The sequence below is a fragment of the Chenopodium quinoa genome, unplaced genomic scaffold, assembly GCF_001683475.1.
Source record: "Chenopodium quinoa cultivar QQ74 unplaced genomic scaffold, ASM168347v1, whole genome shotgun sequence".
Lineage (NCBI taxonomy): Eukaryota > Viridiplantae > Streptophyta > Magnoliopsida > Caryophyllales > Amaranthaceae > Chenopodium > Chenopodium quinoa.
Genome location: NW_018744582.1, coordinates 1,394,746 through 1,422,132, shown reverse-complemented (window position 1 = coordinate 1,422,132; position 27,387 = coordinate 1,394,746). Strand labels below are relative to the sequence as shown.

At 32.8% G+C, this 27,387-nt stretch overlaps 5 protein-coding genes and 1 long non-coding RNA gene across 6 annotated transcripts; 3 read left to right on the top strand and 3 right to left on the bottom strand.

Annotated features, from left to right (window-relative positions):
* The first annotated feature begins 7,092 nt into the window (after window positions 1–7,092).
* On the top strand, window positions 7,093–10,258 carry LOC110699249 (probable aquaporin PIP1-4). Its single transcript, XM_021876740.1, has 4 exons — window positions 7,093–7,565; window positions 8,199–8,494; window positions 8,618–8,761; window positions 9,787–10,258. The coding sequence occupies exons 1-4, from the start codon at window positions 7,241–7,243 to the stop codon at window positions 9,877–9,879; spliced, it is 858 nt and encodes a 285-aa protein (XP_021732432.1). The 5' UTR covers window positions 7,093–7,240; the 3' UTR covers window positions 9,880–10,258.
* A 2,332-nt stretch (window positions 10,259–12,590) lies between these two features.
* LOC110699453 (oleosin 18.2 kDa-like) lies at window positions 12,591–13,428 on the bottom strand. The gene has a single exon (XM_021876958.1). It carries the CDS (start codon window positions 13,349–13,351, stop codon window positions 12,794–12,796), a length of 558 nt encoding a protein of 185 aa, XP_021732650.1. The 5' UTR covers window positions 13,352–13,428; the 3' UTR covers window positions 12,591–12,793.
* A 6,582-nt stretch (window positions 13,429–20,010) lies between these two features.
* LOC110699248 lies at window positions 20,011–21,245 on the top strand. Its single transcript, XR_002506885.1, has 2 exons — window positions 20,011–20,284; window positions 20,559–21,245. It is a non-coding gene; the product is annotated as an uncharacterized LOC110699248 (long non-coding RNA).
* A 426-nt stretch (window positions 21,246–21,671) lies between these two features.
* LOC110699247 (17.8 kDa class I heat shock protein-like) lies at window positions 21,672–22,637 on the top strand. Its single transcript, XM_021876738.1, has one exon. The coding sequence runs from the start codon at window positions 22,014–22,016 to the stop codon at window positions 22,464–22,466; it is 453 nt and encodes a 150-aa protein (XP_021732430.1). The 5' UTR covers window positions 21,672–22,013; the 3' UTR covers window positions 22,467–22,637.
* A 52-nt stretch (window positions 22,638–22,689) lies between these two features.
* LOC110699246 (caffeine synthase 1-like) lies at window positions 22,690–23,687 on the bottom strand. The gene is made up of 2 exons (XM_021876737.1): window positions 23,381–23,687; window positions 22,690–23,151 (listed from the first exon to the last, which is right to left on the bottom strand). The coding sequence occupies exons 1-2, from the start codon at window positions 23,606–23,608 to the stop codon at window positions 22,810–22,812; spliced, it is 570 nt and encodes a 189-aa protein (XP_021732429.1). The 5' UTR covers window positions 23,609–23,687; the 3' UTR covers window positions 22,690–22,809.
* A 1,871-nt stretch (window positions 23,688–25,558) lies between these two features.
* LOC110699450 (18.0 kDa class I heat shock protein-like) lies at window positions 25,559–26,654 on the bottom strand. Its single transcript, XM_021876957.1, has one exon. The coding sequence runs from the start codon at window positions 26,235–26,237 to the stop codon at window positions 25,797–25,799; it is 441 nt and encodes a 146-aa protein (XP_021732649.1). The 5' UTR covers window positions 26,238–26,654; the 3' UTR covers window positions 25,559–25,796.
* Between the last annotated feature and the right edge of the window lie 733 nt (window positions 26,655–27,387).

The following is a 27,387-nucleotide window of genomic DNA, read 5'->3' as shown; positions in this document are numbered from 1 at the left end:
CCTGGGCTATATCCGCCATGAGTGTCCACTATACAGGTCCAAGGATATTCCACCTCAAAATCATACGGCAATGAGGGGATTAGGGGAGTAACCCCTTAGCCTTATAAAGTAGACACAACTTTCTTGTTTCTTCAAAATATGATACACTTCCCAACACTTTTTCACTCTTTTAATGTGGGACAACACTTTCACTAACATGTGAGTTTGCTCATGGGGTCAACAAAGTTGTTACAATAATGATTTTAATTATACGTTTCTTCTTATGGTTTTTTTTATTTTTATTTTTTATTTTTTATTACCTCCCTATTTTTTATAATATCGATCATTTTTAACATTCCGGACGTCACATGAGTACTACCTAATACAAGTACAATTTAAATAACTAAATTGCCGCTTATCAAACGGAAAAAAAAAAAATGATTACTCATAAGATTATAATTCTCGTGGGTGATGTGATATCCAACCCAAATGAGGTAGTTAAATGTTATAAGTGGGGCCATACATCAAAAGCTTAAGCACTGCACCGGCCAAATAATTTGGCATGACCGTCAAGCTCATTGGTCGGGTTTTTCCAATTTTGAACATTCGAAAGATTTTGTTTCGGCGCAAGATGTATGGCTATATTAGTGTAAATGTCATAATAATCGCGTTGCTAAAATCATGAAAAATGAAACCTAATGCCGACGAATGCCATTAATTAGGATTTAGACGTTCAGAATTTGATCATCATCTCGGACTTTTATTCTTTTCCTCTCATTTTCATGCAATCTCGGGGTATTGGATTACAATTTCTATTTTTCAATTATTGATATATGAGTACAAGATAAAGGGACATATATATACTTCATATTTACATATGCTATGGAGTATAATTTATGACAAAAGTTCATATATAAATTCTCATTTTCTACTTTATTCTTAATTTTTTTTTTCTTTTGTTAAATGACCTGATAATATGTGGTACTAATGAAGACTTTTATAAATTGTTTCTACTCATTCTAACCAAACATAAGATTGAATTTTCCTTTCTAGTTTATTCTAGTCTTACTATCGTGTCTTGATTCATATTCTATCCAATTTTCATTTATGTTAGCCAAATATCCACCGATTATATTTTTGGTTTAGATAAAAAAAGTATCTTAACAAATTGATAATAGAATTGAATAAATATTAATATGCCTTAATTTACATAGTTCATTCATACTTCAATTTCTCGATTAAAAAATATTACTTTTAATAATATAGGACATTTTTTACACTATTCATCAATTAATTAACACTACAAAATCCGATAAACAAGCAAGTGAAATTTCTTATGTTGATCCGACTCAAACAATCTATCCATAGCGTAAGAAGGATACTTGACTACCTACACTACAAGCATGAAACAGAGTTGAGTAACTAGGTTTGAAGAAGAAATAAAATTTCAAGTTTTCCTCAAACTTTTATAAAACCTCGGAAAAATGACTGCCTAAAAGAAATGGCCTTAAATTAAGTGACGGTTTATGGACGTGGACATGGGTCATCTCCAGCCAACATTAGTTAACATGAAAAGTATTGACAACTATATAACATACTCTATAGTCTTGAGTTGGTGTTGTTGTCGTCGCCCACCACTTAACACCATTAAGCTACTTAATCACATTTTTTTAATTTTAATTTTATATAATTAATCCTATCTTCTTCATTAATCAACCAATAATGATTACTAATTGTCCTAAATTAGCGTTTACGGAGAATGAATTAGTATTATGGTTTAATTAATACGAATTACTATTGATTTAATAAAACATACTCTTACATCAATTGTAGAATTATGCACTTAAGTGCACTATTTTAATTACGGTCCCTTATCTAGATTAGCATCATCATTACTTTATTGCTTATATTCCTAATATTATAATTCTGGTTATATAATTGTTCTCAGACTTTGTCTTCGAACCTTCTGGGCTGTCCCAAATGTTCTTTTTTTTTTTTCTTTTTTCTTTTTTTTCCAACTTATGAAATGGTGCTAGAAAATGGGGTGTGTTAATCATTAATTTATCATTTCTCTGGAATTAAATTTTTAATTATTTTGGTGAATAGATGATTAATTAAAAAGAATGATGATGTAGATAAAATTTGATCACAAGGTATGAGTATTAAATTTTACTAGAGTACAATACTACATTCCAAGTTAATTTGCCTCCAAATTTTATTTTATTTTATATGTATATATATATATATATTCTCTAAAAAAAATAAATTTAAAAAATAATAAAAGATAATAAAAAAAATAAAAAAAAACGTTGTAATACTGAAATTAGAAAAGCTAGCTAGAATTTGAAGGAACAACAGTTCTAAAATCCCTTTAATTAAGTATGGAGTTGTTAAAAAGTGGTCTATATCTATCTTAGGCGCTCTTAGCATATTCATTGTCATGTGTTCTAAAATTATATTGTTGAATTGACTACCTTAGTATTTTGATGATTGATATAACAAAACAAACTCTGACTAATGATGAGTGTTAAGTCTTGGTTGAACAGAAAATTCAGGTACAAGCTATATGTTCCGGAGCAGGAACAAAAGAGTTTGGAAGTCTTGATGTGATACGCAAGCTTTCAAGAAAAACTTACAAGCTCCAATACTTAGAATATTTCTGTAAGCACTTGAAAATTAAAATGTTGGAAGGAACGCATAAGGAACTTGATGTTCCAGAAGGAACTTAATGTCTTGATCAGAAAATGATTTCAACGTAATCTTTCAAATCAGTTTTAAAGTCCTTGAAATAAGGATAGAAAAAAATCAGTTTTGAAAAGATATATTTTGCAAATAAATAAAAGATAAATAATCTTTAATTTAAAAGATAAGTTTATTACTTGTTAAATTAAATAATTATTTAAATGTTTTTATCTGTTTAATATCTTTTTTAATTATTCTTTTTAAATAAATATTTATCTTTTAATAAATATCTTCCTAACTGATTTTGACTTAGTAAAATTCGGTTGCCTTGTTTTATGAAAACATGTTGAAGCTTGGGAGAGAAGTCAGTGAATCCATGATTCTCCACTCCCTCAACGTACATCTTAACTCCCTAGTTATGGTGAACGTGGGATTAAGGGGGAAGTGGAAACATGGTTGAGACTTATCAAATCTCTCTATAAAAAGAAGTCAACAAAGTTGTTTGAAGTGTAGGAAAACAAATTAAGTTTTCTGAGTGTTAAAGTTTTCTGAGTGTTTTGAAATCAGAGTTCATTCCATCCTTGAGTCTCTTAAATGCATTAGGAAAATCCTGTAATTACTTTGTAATTGGGATTGGGGTTTGTGAGAGTTATAAGTGTGAGGATTGAGTGAGTCCGTCACATTGTACAAGTGATTCAGAGTCGAATCACAGAGAGAGTGAAAACTGCGATTGAGGGGTCGTAATTGGGATACTTGAGTTCATCAGGGAACTTGGGTCTAGGCAAAATATTTACTTTTGTAATTCATTTTTACATAGTGAAATAATTCATTGCCTATCTCGAGCGTCTTCTCTCTTAATAGTCAGTTTAATTTAGCAAAATTTTTAAAGACTACAATTCACCCCCCCTCTTGTAGTAGACATTGTTCTATCATATATTGTATCAGTATGTAATCCATCCTTTTGTTCTCAAAAGTTCGACTCATTGTAAACTCTTATTTTTAGGTGAGTTTGAGTGAGTGGGTGAAAGTAGCAGACAAATAAAGAAAATAGTAATAATAGAGAATATGGTATGTAAAAGGAAGTTTGGGGTATTGTGTTAATAGTATGACATAAATGAAGAAATAAAGTAAATAAAGAGGACTTAAAATCGAATAAAGTAAAAATAAGTTGAATTTTCTAAAACACTCCAAAACGAAAAATAAGTTGAATTTTCAAATCCGACGAAGGAAGTATATACGAGTACTATGCCATCTATTCCTAATTTATCAAACTTGACATAATTTCTATGATTAAAATACTACTTCACATATTATAGCTTGATGCTATCGATCACAAAAATATTATATTGTGATATTGTGATTTAAGATGCATAATAATTAATTCAGTTTTATATAGAACTTCATCATATGCATAGAGTGTTGATTTGGGAAATTAGACAGCAACATCTTGTTGTCAGAATTATTTAAACAACATACTTTTTTTTATTTTTTTTTTATTTTTTAGAGGTTTGAACATTATCTCCACATTGCTAGCTAGACCTTACCTATATATTCAATCACCAATTGGAAAAAACTTGTGTGGACCTGATTCACAATAATATTATTGTGGACTTATATACTCGCAAATAATGTTGCATTAAACATAGTGACTCTTTCCCTAAAAAAAAAAAAAAAAAAAAAAAGAAGTCATACTGACTCTAATTTTAACATAGTGACCTTTATTTAAACTCATGTGACCTTAATATTATTGTGAAGCTGAAGTACATATATGTCAAGCGATGCTATGTTAAACATAGTAACATTAATTTTAACATAGTGACCTTTATTATTCAAATTGACCAGTATAAAACACATTCATTAAAAAAAAAAAAACCTCTTATGATCTTTATAATAACACAATGACTTTAATTTTAACATAATAACCTTCATTTTAACATAGCGACTTTTTTTTTTTTTAATTTTTTTTATAATTAATATATAGACCATAGTGTCCCTAATAATAAAATTAATATGAACCAGGACTATTTAAGAATTTGTATCACCGAAAACAAAAATTGTATTTAATAAACCTTATCTTCTCATTTTTTTTTTTTTTTTTTTATGACGAGCTCAATTGTTTTCTTATAACAAAATAATTATAGAAGTACTTTATATATTATATGGAGTATTTTATTTTTAATAAAGCTTCATTTCACATTTTCCAGGGGCAACGAATTAGGGATAATCTAATTAATTGGCTTTTTACACAATTATTATACTCATGTAATACAACAAAAAGGAAAGTTGCTATACATACAAAATTGGAAATATAACAATTCACATCCTTAAATTACAATCTCTCAAAGTTAGTAATGAGCCAATTGGCCCAATTCATGGACCGTTTTATGCATGTATGAAAGAGACATAATTTTTTATTTATATGAAAATAATGAAAAAGATTCTTCAAAGAATTTTATTTGGCACCACATTTAATTTTTGTCCATTTATCTGCACAAATTGCTGGTAGAATACAAAGCTTTCTTCACATTATTTTGCTCGAGTGACAAATATACTAGGAACAAAGATATATAATCATAAATTTCGCTATCGCACCATTGTAATAAATTATTAAATTTCTATTATTTATTCAATAAACACTGTATATTGTGTGTTTAATTATAACTAATTATTAATGCAATTCTCGATGTTACTTATATCACTTTAGTCTCCTCCAACATGTTATTCGGTTATCCCAAAGAAAAATAAGGATATGCATGCCTTGAAAATAAAATTACGTATACTCGTAGTCTCGTACTAACATTTGATTATACGTATAATCAAATATATATTTACTTATTGATTAAATAAACATTCTCATAGTTTAAAAGTTGATAATGATGAATGAATATATTCAGCAAAATCAAAATCCCATACAAATAAGCCAAAAGGATACTGTAACATAAACTTGATTATATGTTGAATTATTAGCTTGAGTAAAATTAACAAGAGAGATTAGCAGCTAATTAAACAGTGGAAGCTAGTTAAAATTAGCTGGTTTTGTCTGATAATATAAATTATGAATATAAATGAGCAGCAAATCATCAATTATACTCAACCCTTATTACGTTACCAATATACTTTTTTTTTTTTTTTTTTTTTGGACAAATATACTTGTTTTTCTATGAATCATAGAGTAATTATAATTTGAAGGTATCATTAATTAAAGGAAATAAAAGAGATCAAGCTTAGATTTTATTCTTTAATCTTAATTGCAAAATAGCGTATAATTTTGGAAAACGATGAATATGTGACCAATAGTCCACATAACTACATTAATCGACATGCATCTACCGGCCATATCGCCTTTATGGGCCATACGCAGTAGAATTATGATTGAAGTAGTGAAGAAATGTGCCTTTTCCTGTCAAATAAAGGTTGTGTGCTTTGAATCCAAAGATTCTACTGTACTATGAAAATGAAGTGATGATATCTGAAATTAATGTTGTAGACTGAATTTCTTATTTTGATTTGCTGAAATTATGAATGATTACTACAATACCAAGTTAAATATAGTGTACGTAAAGGAGATTTCCAATTGATTATTGCAAGTCATATTGAATTACTGAGTTATGGAGAATGCAAATTTGCAGGCAAGACACTTAAAAGTGAGCGGAAAGGGTCAACGATCCTCACCACTAAGTATCATAGTGATATGAAGCTTACAAGGTGAACTCACCAATTATTCAAAGCCTTATTACTTGGTACTCTATCTTATTCAATGGGTTCAATTTCATATCATATATTTTGTTTACGCTTATACAAAGTATAAACATTTTTAGCACGCGAACTTGAGCTTATACTCTGTATAGTATTTTTTAACACGCGAACTTAAGATTATACTCCGTACAATACTTTTTAACACTCAAACTTGAGCTTATACTCCGTACATTTTTTTTGCACTATTAACCCGACATGCATCATTCAACTCAATTTCTAAAATTTTGTGCCAGTCAAACGTAACACTTAAAAATGCAAAAGAAGTAATTCTCTTTCAAAAAAAAAAAAAAAAATTAAATAAATAAAATTCCCACCTTATGATCTAAGATGGGCGGTGGCCACCTCTTCAAATGACCACACATTCTCAAATTTCTCACTTGATAACAAAAACTCAACTTTATAATTTAAATTATAATCTTATTTTTAATACCCCCAACGTTTATTTTTTGTATGGTCCTCAATTGCCCAGCTAAGATAGGTTAAGGCACAACCTTTCATTGTCAATTTCACCCCCCCACAACACATAAGCCAACTTATACTAAACAAAAACTATTTTCTCATCATAATCATCATCATACATAAACATACTAATTAACAATTATAATATTATTTATTATAATTAAGCACCATTATTAATGGACGGTCCAAAGATAACAAAATTTAATCACACCCCAACAATTGTATAACCTAAAGTTTCCCCCTTTATAAAACCCACCCATCCTTATCCCATTCTTCACTCACTCATTCATTCACAACCCAAACAAACAACACTACTGAAGAAAAGAAAACTCACCAACTTTTTTGTTTAAGAAAACACAAAAAAATGGAGGGCAAAGAAGAAGATGTTAGACTAGGAGCAAACAAGTACGGCGAGAAGCAGGGGTTGGGTACGGTGGCGCAAGACAGAGACTACAAAGAGCCACCACCAGCGCCGCTGTTTGAGCCCGGAGAGTTGACATCATGGTCGTTTTACAGGGCTGGAATTGCCGAGTTTATTGCAACTTTCTTGTTTCTTTACATCAGTATTTTGACTGTTATGGGTTACAGTCGTGCTGACAATAAGTGTCAGACTGTTGGTATTCAGGGTATTGCTTGGGCTTTTGGTGGAATGATCTTTGCCCTTGTTTACTGTACTGCTGGAATTTCTGGTAATTTTTTACATCCCTTTTGTTTTTTCAACTTTAATTACTACTTTTTTTTCTTGATTAGATGTATAACTAATTAATTATGGTGGAATTTGAACAAAATGTTGTGGGGTTTTTGTGAAATATGATATGGGATGTTTTGGAATTGTTTTAGATTTTAGTTTAGTAGGTTATTTTGGGTTAATACAATGTTTTTTGGGTGTTGGGGTGTTGTTTATTTGGTTTTGAGCATGCTAAACTGTACTATATATGTCTTCTAGTCTAGAATTAAAATGAAAGGCATGTACGGACTATCTTAGTGTTACAGTTATTTTTTGGGTCAAGTCACATATGGTAGTGAATCTAGTCGGGATTTGATTCCAGTATTTACACGGATTTGGCTAGTTGACATCCACAGTATAGTATCTTTGGAAACAGAATAATCTAAAGAATTCAGCTTATTATCAGTAGGATCTAGTTAAAGTTCCATCTTTGATTGCAAATTTTAGAAAGTGTTCAACTATTTGATGCATAATCACTAATAAAATTAATGTGGAATTAAATAAATCAAACAAAGACTGTTGTTTATGAAAATGTGTATGGATCTATCAAGTACAGTACCTAACTAGTGAAAACTTGGATGATGGTGTATTACAGGAGGTCACATTAACCCAGCTGTGACATTGGGATTGTTCTTGGCAAGGAAATTGTCTTTGACAAGAGCAGTCTTTTACATGATCATGCAATGTTTGGGTGCCATTTGCGGTGCTGGTGTTGTCAAGGGATTCCAACCCACTCCTTACCAAGCCGGAGGCGGTGGTTCCAACTATGTTCACCATGGTTACACCAAGGGTGATGGTCTTGGTGCTGAGATTGTCGGCACCTTCGTCCTTGTCTACACCGTCTTCTCCGCCACTGACGCCAAGAGAAGCGCCAGGGACTCTCATGTTCCTGTAAGTACTATATGCAGTTTTATTAGCTACTAGTCACTACGCAATTTTATGAAGTTAATTAACTTTATGTTATAATTTCTGTTATATGAGCTTGAGTTAATGGTATGAAACAATGTTTTACAGATCTTGGCTCCCCTCCCAATCGGGTTCGCTGTGTTCTTGGTTCACTTGGCCACCATCCCCATTACCGGCACTGGTATCAACCCTGCTAGGAGTCTTGGAACTGCCATTATCTACAACAAGCACCTTAACAACTGGAACGACCACGTAAGTTTGCTTAAAACTTTCCATTTGATCAAATTTATATCATTCATGTACGACCAAGTCTTAGGGTGAAATTGTCTCAAACTAACCTATATTCTAAGATGTCATGTACAAATTTGCTGAGTATAATTCCTGGAAAATGTTACAAGTCCACTCTAATATGGTACATACTACATAATCACACTCGTCTCACAATAATTCCATCATGCACGCCACATTTTCACGTATGTGTAAGATGTTTAGTTATTTTAGACTGTAAAGTTTTTTCACAATGTTTCAACCCTTGCACAACTTTTTGCCTTGGTGCATACCACAGACAAGTATGTACAAGTCGTATAGATAAGTAACTGTACAAAGTGTGAGTCACCTAACTTACCTTAAACGGTAATTATTTTTTCAAAAGTTTACTTAATATATACGTTGGAAACCTATTTACACTAATCAACTTTTCTTGAAGTCTAGATACCTTTATAAAAAGGAGTGGTGGGAAATTGATTGTTTTGAGAAGGCCATATAATAAGGCCCATTTTAATAATGGGCAACACAAAAAAGTCATAAATTGAACCACAATAGAATGAATAGGGATAAGGAATCTATCAAATTTTGTATAACAAAGAGATAAGGTAGTAATACTCATGAAAGCTTATTATATAAAGATAAAGATGGGGTCCAATAACAGTTTGGCATTTGGCAAATATTAACCTAATCTTCTTTTTGTTCATATCATTGTCCTACTATACTATGATACCCATGTGGGTTAGTTGTCAAACATATACTGAATGGAATATAAAAGATTTGGTGGAGGTGATGCTGTCTTTGAAGTTAATGTTTACCTACTACTATGCTAATTAAAGATTAAGACAAAGACCCTTTGATTAATTTAATCGATTCCTTGGTCATTAGCTTCATACATCATACGGATTATCCGTTTCTTTATACTTGCAACACTTTTATATACATGTTTTCTAGTTTACAATTTCACATGATTATATTTTTCCCTAATAATTGTGTTAACGTCTTTTGTATAGTGGATCTTCTGGGTGGGACCATTCATTGGAGCAGCATTGGCAGCACTTTACCACACAGTTGTGATTAGGGCAATTCCCTTCAAATCCAAGTAATGGATTTGAGTTGATCATGATCATCATGGGTGATATTGTTGTTTGGATGGATCATCTCATTGGCCCGACCGTATTTGTTTTCCAAGGCTCTTGATGATGATAAGAAGAATCTAGAATCCCATGCTTTTCTTCCTTTTTTTTTAATCTTCTTTTTCATTATTAATCTTATTTCTTTGTTTGTCCATCTCTGTTGTATTATGTAAGTTATTAAAGTGTACTCTTTTTTTTTTAAAAAAAAAAAATTTCATCGAAGAATCCTAAGAGGGTTGTGGCTTGCATTGGACTGGGTTGTGAAAATGTAAATTCTTACTATCAAAATTATGTACTATTATGTTCCCAATTTGGGTAATATTATTATGTACTAGCCCTTTTTCTTGCATTTTGGATCTTTCAATAATTTCGATGTCCATCTTCTGAAGGAAATTATACTGCATTATTGCGTTCTACTTTAAATGCTCTTCTTCGATCATTCGCTTTCAAACAAATAAGGCACGAGTGCACGACTATTGCTAAAGGCCATGTTAGTAGGTACAGAGTAAAAGGTTGCCGGTAGGGTCAGCATCGGGGTATTTTACAAAAGGTGAAGAAGACGGGGTTTAACAATTCTATTGGTGAAGTCATGTCGTACCCTTAATTATGTTAGGAATGATGGACCTTTTAACAATTCAATAGGTGAAGTCTTATTAAATCTTTAATTATGATAGGAAAGATGAGCTTTCACGTATAACTTGGATGATTTATACAACCATTAAATAAATGAGGGTAAAATGCTACCGTAGTACGCAACTCATACAAAGACAACAGAATTTTATCCAAACTTTATAATGATATGCCTCAAATTTTAACGGTATTAAAACTTTGGAAGTTTCTAGTGAGGTTCAGAGGTTGTCTTCACTAAATTGATGTGAAGCATATACTGTAATGAGCTACCCCTCTAGTTCAAAAGTGATAAGGCGCCTTAATCACTCTCAAGTTCTTATTTGCTACAGATTTGACAACAATTATTGTACAAGCTTAATAAGGTACTTGGAAGAGGCATCTAGCTTGGGGCCAAGGGTTTTTAAGTTGGTAAACATTCGATTATCCACAAACTATAAATGATAGACGGAGAGATTTGAACATTTAACCTATTGTAGGTAAGCTCTCAACTTTTATCACTAGACCAACATCTCATTGGTGTACCACGTAGATAAGTGATGCATTTTACGTTTTTACTCTCCCAAAACCTTAATGTTTTGTGGAAGGTATCCATGCCACCGTGCAAATAAAGACCCTCAATACAACTATACAAGGCCTCTAAAAATAGAGGCCCAAACTTTCTAATAATGCTTTTTACTGTTATGACCGTATAAAATCAATACTTAATATTCAACTCTTTCCTCTAACAAGGTTTTCACAATGTTGATAGTCTGAGAGGTCTACCAATGTTGATAGCCAATTATCAATATTAGCACTGGATCAAGCCCAAATATTTTGAGATGGCCCTGTCCGAGTTGAAACCATATTAGTGTCAATGATGCTCGTTTGATATACTTAACACTCACTTGGTTTCAGCATTAAACCAAAATTTCTACTTAATATTAATGGTTAAAACCCTATATTTTATGCAGAGCAGAAGGAACAAATAGTTATTAGGTGGATATAAAATGAGAAATGATTGCGTAGGTTGAAACCTCCCTTAAAATTAGAGACATGAAGGGAGTTCAAATGTTCAATTCTCATCAAACCCTCCTTGAGAGGTTTTCCTTTAATATGTTTAGCACTACTTAAGTTTACAAGACAGCTTTTAAATGGCCACAATGATAGTTTTTAAAGTGCCAATTGTGGCCATTGTAAAAACTATCATTGTGGCCATTGTATTAGATCAAATCACAACCATTTATTTCTTTTGTCCATGTAAACCGTTGATTAAATTGACTTTCGATTAATTTTTAAAAACGTTGACAAAAAAGTAAAAAAAAAAAAAAACTCCCAGTTTTTTTTTTTTTTTTTTCTTTTTCCTTGCTTAATGTCGTTCTTAATTCTGTTGCTTCAATTCAATCCTCATCCACTTTAATTAAATTGTATATGCATAGATTTCTCAAAAATAAAATGAAAGCAACACACAATTAAGAGGAATTGGATGAAACCAAACGACATTGAGAAAAAGTAAGTCCGAGTGAAAGGACAACAATATTCTGCTTTGATGGAAAAAATAACAGAAGACAGACAAGGCAAAGCAGCAGAATGTCCAAGAATCAAAACACATTTTAGTTATTGGCTCACGCTCCATGCTAATTTGTCCATCATCATATGTGGTTCCCTCATGCTTCTTCCAATCTAAACACATTATTAATTGTGATGAGGAGTGGATTGAAGCAACACACAATGAAGAATGAACTTACGAAGAATGAAAGCAAACAACATTGAGTAAATAAATAAAAATTGAATGATAATGGGATAGAATTTTATTTATTTATTTATTAACGTTTTTCAAAAATAAAATCAAAAGTCAAATTCATCAACGAATAATGAGCGGTTGTGATTGGCCACAGTTTATTCAAAAATCATCCAAAGTTTAAAATAGCAATGTAGTATTTCCAACTTTTATTTGCTACGTAATTAATTGCAAGTTTGTAATGTACGTATTAAATTTGGAAAATAAAGCAATTATTGCACGACAAAATGTCCCAAAACAAGTGCAACAATACTAAAACAGAACGGATTAAATAAAATGAACAAAAAGGCAGGTACTTGATCATACTCGAGCATAAACATTACATTGGAATCATAAAATTATTCAATAACCCATAAAAAGTTATAACATGAACAACAACGTTACAAACTGAAAATTTAATTTACACCCTGCAAAACCCAACCAAGGAAACTAACTCATCATCAACATAAAAACTCGTTGCATGCATGCTCCTCATTTTCAAGTCCTAGTAGTAGCAGTAGTACCACCACTAGTGGTATGAGTCCCACTTTCACGAGCCTTACTCTCAATAGTCTGTCCCACATCCTTCGTCTTCTGTCCCGCAAACGCCGCCATATCCGCCACACGACGCTTAGCATAATCCAAATCATCAGGCATTCTACGCCCCGCCTGTCGAATATACCCCACGACACGAGACAGCGAAGACAGGCCCGTGAGACCAAACGCGCCAGAGGAGAGGAACCCGGTGACAGCAAGCCCCATAAGAAGAGCAGCAGGGACTAGGACAGGGCTGAAGAGGAGGAATACCGGGGTTGCTAGGCATAACCCGATGACGGTCCCGAGTAAAGTGAGGCCCGCCAAGAAGAGGAGGGTGCCAGTGACAGGGACAAGGGTTACCAAAGCAATCACTTGCGACGCGGTTGGACCGCCTCCGGTGCTACTACCGTAACCGCCGCCAGCACCTCTTACATTGCCGGCGTGAAGGGATGCGTGTTGGGTGTGGACATGGATTTGCCTTGGGTCTCTGGTATCGCGATCGCGATCCATTGTTGCCATAATTAGTAATTAAATCTGTTGGTTAATAATTTAGACGAAGTTTATTTCAGGTTTGAGAGTGAGAAATAGAGGAAGTAAGTATGATGGAAAGGAAGAAAGGTTGTGTTATATGGAAGGAAAGAGTTTGCCACGTGTTTATACACGTGTTTTGTGTAAGTTTTGCATGAACAACAGGTTTCATTTTGATTCTGCTGTCTTTAGCAATCTCTTGCCACATTATTTTGAATTTTGTTTTTAAAATAAATATGGGAACCAACGATGGAAACGATGCTAAGCTATTGTCCACCGACCTCTTGAGGTAAAAGTTTTGTTAGATTTTGTAAAAACTCCTCAGATTGGAGTGATTTTCATTAATTAATATATATATAGGGTTATAATATGATCCCTTATAAGGTTAGGATCCCTCATAAGATAATTATACAAAATATATCACATATATTCTATAATAACAGAATATCTTATCATATATTCTATCACACTCCCACAGTCATAGTGGGAAGAGGGCCAACGCTGAGACTGGATCTGAAATCCAAAAATATTTGTCGAGGTAGTCCTTTTGTGAATATGTCTGCAAACTATTACCGTGAAGGAACATGTAGAATCTGTACCTGACCCAACACCACTTTCTCTCGAACAAAATGGATGTCCATCTCAACATGTTTGGTGCGTTGGTGTTATACGGGATTATGAGAAAGATAAATTGCACTGCAATAACAGAATATCTTATCATATATTCTATCAAGTTTGTCAAATGAAGTTTGTTCCAATCTTTTTAATGCCAAGACTATGTAATGTGTGATTGTGTATTATATTATACTATTACATAATAAGGTTATTAGTAGACCTGTTTAATGGGCTAGAGGCCCATTTAAAGCCCTAACCCATTCCTTTTATAAAAGGGTTTTATCCATCCAATATTTTAATGGGGCGGGCTTTTAAGGGGTTATTAAATAATGGGCTTTTAAAAGGTTGGATCTAAGTTAAAAAGGGCTGAAATTGGGTAACTCTTATTAGGCTTTTTTTATCATAATTTTTCTGTTTCTAAAACTTCCTAACGTCAAATTATGATACCTTGAAAATAAAAATTCCCAATTTCCCCCAAATTATGAACCCAAAAAAAAAAAAATTCCCAGATTCTAAACCCTAAAAAAATCTACTCACGTCAATCTTTTTGCTATTGCTCTCAATCTTCAATTTATCACCCTTCTTCTTGCTCGCTGCTCTCAATCGCGGATTCCGTCATATCACTTCAACTACCAAGGTATGTTTTTCCCGCTTTATTTTACATTTTATACAATTTTAGTTTTGATTTATGGTTTTACTGTTTATTTTCGATTTATAATTGCATTTTATACAATTTTAGTTTTGATTTATGGTTTTATTGCACCCGGACGAATATGTTTGACAACTGATAATTGGAAATCATCACACACTTGGCAACATTACATTTGCATAACCGCCCATTTTATTGATCATGATTGGAAACTTCATAAAATGATCATCAAGTTCACATTATTGTCACCCCCTTTTGGTGGACAAAGCATCTCCGAAGAGATTTTTATGTTTTTTAATCAATGACATTTAGATGACAAAGTGCTTAGCTTAACGGTTGACAATGCAAGTTACAATAATGTGATGGTTAAGCACATGAAAAATCGTCTTGGATCAAGGGGAATGTTGGTTAGTGGTGGTTGTTTTTTTCATATTAGATGTTGTGCTCATATCATCAATCTTATTGTCCAATCCGGTCTATCTTGTATTGAGAACATATTAGATAGGATTAGGAACTTGGTAAAATTTGTTACAAGATCATCTTCTAGAAGCAAGGATTTTTATGACACTGCTCAAAAGCATTTTAAAGGCTAAGAGGAAACTTCGTATGGACATGCAAGTTCGTTGGAACTCTACATATATGATGCTTGATAATGTGCTTTACTATAAAGATGTGTTTATCACTTGGGGTCATTACATGCATCTTTCAAGAGTAATGTACCTTTGGAAAATGAATAGGATAAATTGAGTGTTGTTCACAAGTTTTTGAAACTTTTTTATGATGTTACATGTATGTTCTCGGCCAATAAGTCTCTAACTTCTAACATGTATTTTAAGGGAGCATGTGTAATACCCCGTATTTTGATAAGTATTTTCTAAATTAATTAATTATTATTTCCTAAAAGGGGTATTTTAGTAATTTAAATTACTATTTGAATTTTGGAGCCAAAATGATATTTGAATTTTGGCGCCAAAGTTATTTTGAAACCTAATTATTATTTTTAGATTTTGGATAAGATTTCTAATCCATTTAATTTATTTTAAAAACCTGATTATTTATATATTTCGGATATTTTAATTAAAGCAAAAACTGCATTTTATTATTTAATTAATAAGGTCCGAAAATTCCTAATTATTGACTAAGAATTTCGGATTTTCCTAGTGTGGAAAATCTGATTTTCTAGGTTAATTTATTTAGTGAATAATTGATATTTTATTAATTAATTATTTTATACAATAAATATTATTTACACAATTATTTTTAATTCCTTAAATCTAGCAAAATAATTCCCTAAAATATACTAATAGGATTCGAAAATTTGAGCTATGGAAGCTCAATATTTTCGGCCCTCATGGTCAAGTTTTGGGTGATTTATTTTGGAAAATTGTATTTTTAATTATCTCCTTAAAATCTCTTATTTTCCTTAATTTTATTTCTCCCTCTCCTAAATATTTGATCATCTTATTTTCCTACCTTATATCTTCCTTGATTATTCCCCAAGTAATCTCTTTTGTCATATTATTTTTCACGACAACACACTTTCCTTAATTCTATTATTCTTAATCACCTTAATATCAAAACTTTTCATATTTCTTTCATTCTCTTCTCCAAGTAATTCCTTAATTCTTTTTACCATAATTCTTCACACATTTTCCTACCATAATTCATGCATGAGCTAGCTTATAAATACCTATTGATTCATGACCAAACACTCACACCAATTCTCTTCTTCTCCTCTTTTCTAAGAGAAAATCAGCTCGTATATCTTTGGAGCCAATTTTCGGGAAATTATGGTCAGTTTTGGGGTTTTTCTATTTCACAAAAAAGTGTTCCTCTCGAAAAATCATTGTGGTCAGGCTCAAGAATCACCTAATTAGGAGTTATAGGTTCTGCAAGTTCTGCCTATTCTTTCCAACGCAAATCCAATTCTTCTCTTTTTTCCTTACTTTTCTTTCTTGCACCACCACCAATCACCACGACCGCCACCTCCAGCCACCTGCTGGAAGGCTACCCTTGCCGCCACCTCTCTCTCTTTTCCTTGGTTTTCTACCTTTTCTTCTTCTCTTCTTTTATTTAATTAATTATTATTATTATGGGGGATTTATAAAAATTATTATGAGTAGTTTTAATTAAATAACTACAGATTTTTATTCATGTTTATGAAAAATAATTTAAAAGGTTCATGTACATATAGTTGGGGGTTTTTGATTTAATTGTTGTGATTATTTGTTAACCTTATATTAATTAAGGTTATATTTATTTGTAGGGTGTGTTCAATCAAGATTCTTGAAGTATATTTGTGTAAATGCTTGCAAGGATCAAAGGTACGTTTTGGTGGCTAGATACCTTTGGAAGTGATTGGTTTGAATAACATGTTTTATATGATATTATTGGTGATTGAATTAAATTGATTGGAATTATGATTTATGAAACAAAGTATGGTTGGAGGAATTGATTTTTATATTTGTTTTAATAAATGTATTTTTGAAGGATTGATTTTAAAATCATGTTTTGAATGGTTTGAATTACTTATCATGTTTAAATAAAGGAATTGATTTGAAAAGCTTGTTGAATTAAATAAAAGGTTTTCCAAAGGAAGAGTTATTTATTTTGAAAATTTATTTATATGAGATTTAATTCTCAAGTATTTATTAAAAGGTTGATTTTGAAGGCATGTTGAATTAAATAAAAAGGAGTTTTGATTTAACCTATTATAAAGGTTGATTTTATTTAAGGACGAATTATTGAATTATTATTATTAAAGTTTTACAAGCATGTTGATAGTAATCCCACTATGCGGATTTGGTAGATAAGACTTTGGACTTTGTATGACCGAGTCTTTCCTCAAGAATAACCTTGCAATATAAGGAGACTAGCTTGGGGGGTGTGTACACTTGAGTGAGGAATTGGTTTTAAAAAGAGGAATTGGTTTTATTAAACTGATTATTGAAATATTGAATTAATGGAATTGGTTTTATAAACCGTTTCATCGAATTATTGAATTATTGAGAATTGGTTTGAAACATGAGTTTTGGAATTCATTGGATTAATTATTGGAATTGGTTTTAAAAACATGTTTGCAAATAAATTGAATTTACTTATCTTGCACTTATCGCACTTAGCATATTTTGCTAATCCGTATTTCGTATTTGTTTTGGTTCGCCCTGTTTACCGTAATGGTAAGCAGTGTTGACTATTTTCAGGTGGAGTCATGAATGAGCATATGAGAGTCCTTGGATTTGCTTCACCTAGTTTAGGAATGTTGGTCTTGTCTTTATTTTGGGTACTCATAACAATGTTACTATTTTTATAAGTATTAATAAAAGAAAGTTGAGTTTCCGCTACAAGTTTTGTTATTGAGTTAAGTATTTTGAGTAGCCTTGCGTAATCACACGACGGTAATACGCCTAAGTCTATCTCTACGGCATAATTATACGTATTATACTAGTATTTCCGTAGAGGGGGATTTGGGGTTGTTACAGCATGTATGGTGCATCTTTGTTTACTTGAGACATCTAAAGGTCCACATGAATTTTAAGCTCAAATGGTGTTACCTATGCTTGAAAAATTTGACAAATATTGGTCCGAGTATAACATATATCTAGCTTGTGCGGCAATTCTTGATCCAAGGTTTAAGTTAAAGTTTGTGGAATATTGTTTTGACAAGATATATGGTTCGAATTAGGCTATGTATGAAGTTGATAAAGTGTTGAATACTTTAAGATCTTTGTATAATGAGTATAAGTCAACATTTTCAACTTCCCCAATTTTTGCTCTCTCTAATACAAGTAGTAGGATTGAAGTTGAAAACTTCTTTGATGATTATCAAAGCTATAGTTCAAGAATTACAAGGACTAAAACAAAAAAGTCCCAACTTGAGTCATATTTGGAGTAATCGGAGCTTGATTTGAACATGGAGCTAGATATTCTAGAGTATTGGCAACAAAATGTAGTGAGATTTCCGGAGCTTGCAATATTGGCACAAGATATTCTAACAATTCCGGTTAATACGGTGGCTTCTGAGTCGGCTTTTAGTGTAGGGGGGAAAACTATATCTCCTAATCGTAGCTCATTGAAACCCTCAACGGTTCAAGCCCTAATTTGTGTTCAAGATTGACGCTGTGATGAATATAAAATCCCTCACTACTAGAAATAGGCCGTTTTCCGTCGGAATCGTTCCGACGGACTTTAGGTCCGTCGGAAAATTCGAATTTTCCGACGGAATTATGGTTTGTCAGAAAATTCCGTCGGAAAAGGTATGTTACGACAGAAAATCCCTCGGAATTCTTGCGACGGAATTAAATTCCCTCCGAATTAACAGCTTCCGACAGAGTATTCCGTTGGAGATTTAAATTTCCGACGGAAAAAAACCCCTCAGAATATTCTGTCGGAGATTTAAATTTCCGACGGAAAAAAATTCCGTCGGAAATTAATAAAAAAAAAAAAACCTACCCTCTTAACCCCAAACCGACAGCCCCCATTCCCCTTATTTCATTTTCTGTATCTCTCTCCTTCTACTACTGCTTTCTCTTTCTCTTTCTCTTTCTCTCTCCTCTTCTCCGCCTTTTCTCCTTCTTCTTTCCCTTTCTCGGTCTTCTTTTTTCCCTTTCTCAGTATTCTTCTCTTCTCCTCCCTCCTCTTTCCCTCTTTCTCTCTCTTCTCGATCTCCTTCTCTACTCCTCTCTGCCATCTCCGTACCGACATCAATAACAACACCACCACTGCTTCTCTGCTCCTCTCTGCCATCACCGACATCAGCATCAACAACAATTTCCGACATCAACATCAACAACAATTTTCACCCTTTCTCTATGTTCTCTTGCTGAAAACAAAGGTTTTCAAGTCAAATTCGACCATGAAAACTCTAGATGTAGAGTTTTCATGGTCAAATTTGGCCTCGTAAATCCAATTTCGAGGTTTTGTGTGGTCGAATTAAGGTATGTATCTTTTTATTTATTTTATTTATTTTATTTATTTTGTTGTTTAATCGGATTTTTTTTAATATATATGGTTGTGGTGGGTGGTGGTTGCTGGAGTTCGATGTTGGGAGTTGGGTTGGGATTTTAATTTTTTTTCTTAAATTTTTTTTTTGTTAAGTTTTGGGCTGTGATGGTTTGTTTCGGCGGCGGCGGCGGCGGTATTAGGTGGGTGGTGGGGTGGTTTTCTTAGGATGGGTGGTTCGGCCGAATTCGTTAGGGTTAGGGTTGTAGATTTGGGTTCGTTTAGGTGGGATTCATTTGGGTGGTAGATCTGGATTGGGTGGGTTTGGGTTGGGTGGGGAATCTAGTGGTGGGTTAGGGTTCAGTGGTGGTCGTGGTGGGTTAGGGGGTGGCTAATGGGGTTACGGTGGTGGGGTAGGTTGGGGTTACAGTGGTACGTTTTGGTGGGTGGGGGTGGTGGGTTAGGGGGTGGCGGTGGGGTGGGTTGGGGTGGAAATTCCTACAAAGGGTTTTGCGACAGACTGATTCCGACGGAATTGCGTCGGAAGACCATTTCCCGACGGAATTTCCGATGTATCCGACGGATTTTTTCCGTCGGAATCAAGTTGTTTTCTTGTAGTGCCTTCAAATTTGGATTGTGATTCTAGCTCGGATGATGATGAGGCCATTGATGATGGAGATGATGATGATGATGAGGTTGATGATAGTTTCCTATACTAGGTAATTGTTTTGATTTTTCTATTCTTATTATTAAAATCTTGCTGTTTTTCTTGGTATAAATTTTATTGCTTTTGGTAATTATGATTGCAATTCTGCTTGTAAGCTGTTATTGGAACCTTTGGTAGATATACTATATTTACTGCTGGCAGTCTGGTATCCTCTCTTTTTTTTCCTCTTGATAAAAGACTCTGATCTTATTGCCTTGATTTAAGTGACTCATGGTTTTGAAATATATCTTGGTCTGATATTGTCTTCTGATGTACCATGTGATCAGGGGCTGACTTATCTCATAATTTAAACTTCAAAGATGGCTGACTTATCTCAAAATCAAGGGCTCTGAGCCTGCATGCATTTTTTGCTGTTTAGTTACAAAATTTTCATCTTCTAAGAAGTGTTACAGATTAATTCCTGCTGTTTATAAAATTGGTAAACACTTAGATTACAGTGAATTTCTTATTTTGGTTAGCATCAACTCTTATCAAAGCACGACTGATGACTTCCACTGTTAGATTATTGGGGATGTTTTTGTAGTTAATGTGCTGTAAAATGACTTCCACTGTTAGATTATTGTCAGACATTTTTTTCTTCTTGTTTTTTGGTGGAAAATTATGGTTTAAAATGTTGTTAGATTTTGAATAATTTAGCTTTGTTTTGTTTAGATATTGAATTGATGAAAGAAAGGATTGCAAAGTTATTAGTAATAGACTAATAACTTTGCAAACCTTATTGATAATTGAGAGAGGTACAAACTAAGTGACTAATAACTTATTAGTCTATTACACTGATATACTTACTATTCTTGATAATTGAGAGAGGTACAAACTAAGTGACTATAGTTCTTATGTTCAACCTTGTTGGCTTATTGATGCATTATTAGCAATGTCACTCGTTGTATGTGTTAATACGTCACACTATCAGCTAATGGTGTGTCTGGTTAAGTGTTATAAATATATTCTCCTTATCTGATCTTATTTAAATAAGTTTCAATATGAGTAATTTTATACTCCATATTGCTTAGAAATTCATGAATAAAACTATCTTTAACTGTTTTACATCATTATATATAACAAAAGTAAGTGCGGATAAAAGCTAACAAGTTTTGATAAGTGTCAGAAGAACAAGAGTTTCAAGTTTAATCAGTTGATAACTAAGATAATTTCTAGTAAATTCACATCAATATATTTACGTTTAGGTAAGTTCATTTTAGTTCAGATTAATAAAAATTGCATGAATAAAACCTCCCTAACTTTATATTAAGCATTATGGAGTAATATTAATTGACCAAAGGTTATCACTTGACTAATCATGTTAGATAGACCGTTTTACAAAAAGTTCCCGTTACATGAGAACTGGGGTTATTTCACATTATTTTCACATCTTGCTCATCAATGGGCCGACACACTATTAAATAAATAAGGCCCAAAGATTAAGCGCGGCAAATAACTGAAAGTCTGGAAAGTACAAGAATATCCTACAAATTTCTCTGTTCTTCTTAACCTTACCTCTGTTTTCCACTTTTCCTCCATACTAGAAGCTGTTAGAATGATCCGATTAATTCAAAGTAATTTCCAGACACTTCATACCATCATCTATAAATATCACTTTCTCTTCTCTATCATCAACAAAACACAGAAATTTGCAGCATTCAAGAATTCTCATAAATTCTCAATACTCTAAATCAAATATTCAAATTATTTTCTAGTAATTACACAAATCAATTGATATTACAATGTCGCTAATTCCAAGCTTCTTCGGAAACCGACGCAGCAGCATCGCCGATCCCTTTTCCCTCAATGTCTGGGAACCCTTCCAGTCTCTCACCACCGACCGCGAAACCGCTGCTTTCGCCAACGCTCGAATTGACTGGAAGGAGACACCCGAGGCGCACGTGTTCAAAGCCGATCTTCCTGGTGTTAAGAAGGAAGAGGTGAAGGTTGAGGTGGAAGACGGGAAAGTGCTCCAGATCAGTGGAGAGAGAAACAAGGAGCAAGAGGAGAAGAATGACAAGTGGCACCGTGTCGAGCGGAGTTCTGGAAAGTTCTTAAGGAGGTTCAGGCTGCCGGAGGATGCGAAGATGGAGGAGATCAAGGCTAACATGGAGAATGGTGTTCTTACTGTCACTGTTCCCAAAATGGAGGTTAAGAAACCTCAAGTTAAGTCTATTGACATCTCTGCTGCTTAAATGGGGGCTTAATCAAGATTATTGTGATGCGATGATGAGTGTTTAGTTATATAATCTTCTTTTAATTGTGTGTTTTCTTACAGTCTTTTCAAATAAATGTGTACATCGGTTGTTTGTAAGGAGCTATCAATATAATGAAGAAATAAAATTGGTTTGATTTTAAAATTGTTACCTTGTTAAACCTTTTACATCTTGAGTTTACTATCCAATACTGGACACACCAATCAAAGGGGTATTAGGTTATCTCGAAATTTGTAGGTCTATGTTACAAAATAGATAGTATTGATACCTCAAAAATGGAGTATTATTAGAAAAAAATATTGAGAATCTAATCAATTTGTAATCAAACAATTTTTTTAAGCATGAAAATGATGTTGAACATTTCAACTGGTTCATTTTTCAAGTGCAGCAAAATAGCTTGTTTAAGCTCAGGGTACAAATCAAACCATACTTGATCTCCAAAGTGATGTGAAACCAAGACTTCATTGCCAGCCCTTATAGCTTTGGATATGGCTTCAGCCCTAACTTCTACATCCTTAACTTCGCTTGCAGCGTCCTCAACAATTGTCTCTATTTTTTCAATTGTAAATGATCCTTCTTCAATAACAATTTTCTGGACTTCTTCTTTTGAGGGAAAATGTAATGGCATTGCAAACGAGTGTGCTTTCTCTTTCGTGATTAGTCCCTAGTATAAACACAATGCAATAGATTAACACGAGTATGTAATGTCAATTTCTAGTTTAACGTACGATAGTGATTTTTGGTTACATTTGTGGATAAAAGAATAATAATTGCAATACACAAATGTGCACATATATCACACATAGGAGGCATTGAGATCATTAATTTTGACAAAAGTATAAAATATTGTCAGTGCAAATTGCAGTTATTACTTTGACATAGAGTTATGTTACCTTGGAAACTAGATTAGTTATGGCTTGAGAGAGGACTTTGGTCGACCAATGTAGACGAGGTTCCATAGATGAGGTTCCAAGAACTGCTAGTATCATGTGCCCATTGGTTACAACTTCATTGGAACGACACTTGAGAAACAACCTAAGATCTTGTTGAAATTGAGCACGAAAAGCTTTCACTACACTCGGGGGACTAGCCTCAGACACGGTGATATTGCCTTTGTTCATCGAGCTCCCTACTTCATCGTAAATACTTGATGGTACCTTCACATGAATCAACACAATGCACCAAAGATGACTTGGCCCAACCAAATTTATAAATACAAATCATCATTTTAATATAGTGTAAACAGGTTGAATCATTTACCACTATTACAAAGTGACCATTTAGGTTCATCTAGTTATATTTTTTAGTTCAAATTTGCTCTTTGGAATGTCCTCACTCTTAGTAGCATATTGAAAAGAAAAAAAGAATACTCTGTACATAAATTTTGCTGTCCTTTTAACATGTTCTTTATCAAAGTACCAAACCAAACAAAACTATAGCTAAGAAGACTCAATTTTATATAATGTTGAAATTGAATATACAAGTTTATGCTCTAATATGTTTTGAAGTTGAATTCACAATTTCTTGTGCAATGTTAGTTAATCCTCCAAAGTCACTTAATAGTTGGTTGACTAACCATACTTACATTTAACGTTTAATTAACTCAATTTGCCTTGTTTTATTCTTTAGTTAATGCTGGCTAATACAGCATAACTTTTAATGCATTTACAAATTTCTAATACTTCATTGTAATGTTTGACAAAACAGTGGTGATTGATATTTCCTCAAAAAAAAAACAAACAGTGGTGATTGATAGATCTCTAAGCATAATAACCTATATTATCTATATGGCAAATTTTGAAGAATAGACTCATAGTTTAAGACGTTTGGGTAGTGATGAGAATTTAAAATAACGAACGTGTTATGGAAACGAACCTGAGAGATCCAATGGACGGCATAATTGGAGTGAACCAAATGCAAGCCATCTCGAGGGAAGATCCGATTGAAGAACGAGCCAGGAGCACCCATGACAAAACACTGAAGTTAATCTAAGAATAAAAAGTTTCTTGTCAAAAAAATAAATAAATAAATAAATAAAAAGTTGAGAGCACTATTTTAGGAACTATATATGTATAGACGATAATTACTACTCAGCCCTCTAAAATAATTTACAAAATAGTGTACCTGTCAACATGATATTCCTGATTCATATTTTTTCTATATACTACAAGAATTACATCTAATGTGATATTGTGCATTGAACATTAATAAAGATATACACGTAAGATTTATTTTGAAATCTTTTTTTCATCCATATATTTATTGAATTAGATAACACAATTAAAAAATAATTTGTGCGCATCCAAAACAATTTGCTTGTTTTTATTTCCCAAGGTTAAGTTCTTTTCAAAATAAAATAAAATAAAAAAGGTTAAGTTCTTTTCAACACCATAGACTTGAAAGAGCAACCTTGGACCAATGAAACTACTTGAAATTTCACACAAGACCACAACTTTGAAATTATTTTACATTACTTTGCATTAAAAAAAAAATAAAAAAAGATGAAAAAAAGATGATACTTGGACTATAGAGTTGCGAGCATAGCTGAATTCACCGTCACCTTCCTTCATGCAAGGAATTTATTTTATCTCCATTGCAAAACACACCTTTTTTTTATGAGAAAAAATATAAGTTTCTAACCAAGGGCAAAGGGTTGTGTATGTATTTTAAAGTGAGCAAGTAGGGGTATTTAAGTAATTAACATTATTTGGCTTTAACATTGAATAACCATGTTTGTACTTTGCAAGGTTTTGCTTTTATTAAAATATAATTAATGATATTGATGTTATAAAATAAGCATAAAACTCCTAACATTGTAATTTTTTTTTTTTTGTTTTGAACAATCCTAACATTGTAATTAAAAAAATAGAGAAAGTATAATAAGGAGTTTACTTGTCAATACTCGTACTCCTATAGTCGTATGACATATCAAAACCGCAACTGTAATGGATATGCCTTCAGCCTCATGGATCGATTTGGTAACCAAAGTACAATAATATGGGTCGGCCCAAAAACCAATGTACATTCTAAGCCTTTTAAGCAATTAAGCTTGGCACATTGGGTTATGCACACACAATTGACACAACTATACAAAAAGATTTAACAATAAATTTTCTTTAAAATTGATTACTTAATTTACTTGGTGTCCCTTACACAAATACAAATAGTACAAATATGCAAATGACTACGATAGTTAAACACATTTATTATAATTACGGAATAACATACAAATGAAACTATGGAAGAAGATTACATAATTAAACACTAATTTTATATGATTTATATTATAATAATCATGATTGAACCCATTTAAGCAGCAGAGATGCGAATTGACTTAACTTGAGGCTTCTTCTCCTCAACTTTAGGAACAGTAACAGTAAGAACACCATTCTCCATGTTGGCCTTGATCTCCTCCATCTTGACACGGTGCCACTTGTCATTCTTCTCCTCTTGTTCCCTGTTTCTCTCTCCGCTGATCTGGACCACCTTCCCATCTTCCACCTGAACCTTGACCTCCTCCTTCTTCAAGCCGGATAAATACGCCTTGAATACATGGGCCTCCGGAGTCTCTTTCCAGTCAATTCGGGTGTTCACAAATGCAGCGGTATCGGTGTCGCCACCGGTGGAGGTGAGTGATCGAGAGGTGTTATTGTTCAAGGGAAAATCATGGAAAGGGTCAAATAAATCAAGAGAGAATGGGTCGAAGACATTGCTTCGTCGGTTTCCGAAAAAGCTTGGAATCAGCGACATTTTTATTTGATTTTGGTTTTGTATAAGTGTTTGATTTTATGTGGGATTGATTGTTTCGATTTGTAAGGAGATTTATGAACTTGTTTTTTATGATAAGGGAAACATGAGAATGGGAATTTATAGAAAGTGAGGGCGATAATGGAAGTATCTAGAACATTCTTAGTAATTGCGGTTTCTTAATGATGGCGGGAAAAAACAGAGGTGAAAGAAGAATACAGAGTAATGGAGATAAGAGCACTCACAGCAGTGAGGAGAAAAGCCCTCACGAGTAAAAATAAGGGTGTAAAAAAAATACCCAAGCATTACGTTAGTGAGGGAAAAAACCCTCACCGTTGAGAGCTATGGAAAACGCACAAGAGTTGAGGGGAAATACTCGTGAACAGTAACAAGTGGGCCCCACTCGTACACGCGTGTTCGCTTTTTTTTTTCCCTTCTGGCTTGCAAAACGACGTCGTTTTGCCTTAAAGAAGGGCGAAACGACGCCGTTTTGAGGGGCAAAAAGGGGAAAAAAAATAGGGGGCAGCTGGCCTGACGCGCGTCAGACCCAGCCAATGGGGATGCGACACGCGTCAGGCTTTATCCTTCCAACCAATCAGATTTTTTTTGCTTTTATTACAACGGTTATATTTTTGTAAGTTAAATATAACCGTTGTAATTATAAAAAAAAAACAAAATTCACCAACGGATAGATTTTTTTTTCTCTATAAATAGACATGCATTTTGATATATTTTGATATACTTTCAAAAAACCTATAAATACTACAAATTTCCTTCTTTTCCCAATTTCTTTGAGTTATTTTCATCATTTTTATTATTATTATTATTCGTAAAAAAAAAAAAAAAAAACCTCAGTTATTATTTAGTATTATTATTATTATTTTTATTATTATTATAATTATTATTATTATTACTAGTAGTAGTAGTAGTAGTAGTGTTAATTTAAAAAAGTGGTAGTTTTATTGGTATTCTTATAATTATTATTATTATTATTATTATTATTATTATTATTATTTCTGTTAAAATTATTAATCCTTGAAAAAAATCGTATTATTATATTGTCAAAAAAAAGTAGTAGTATTATTATTGTTGTTGTTGTTATTATTATTATTATTATTATTATTATTATTATTATTATTATTATTGTTATTGT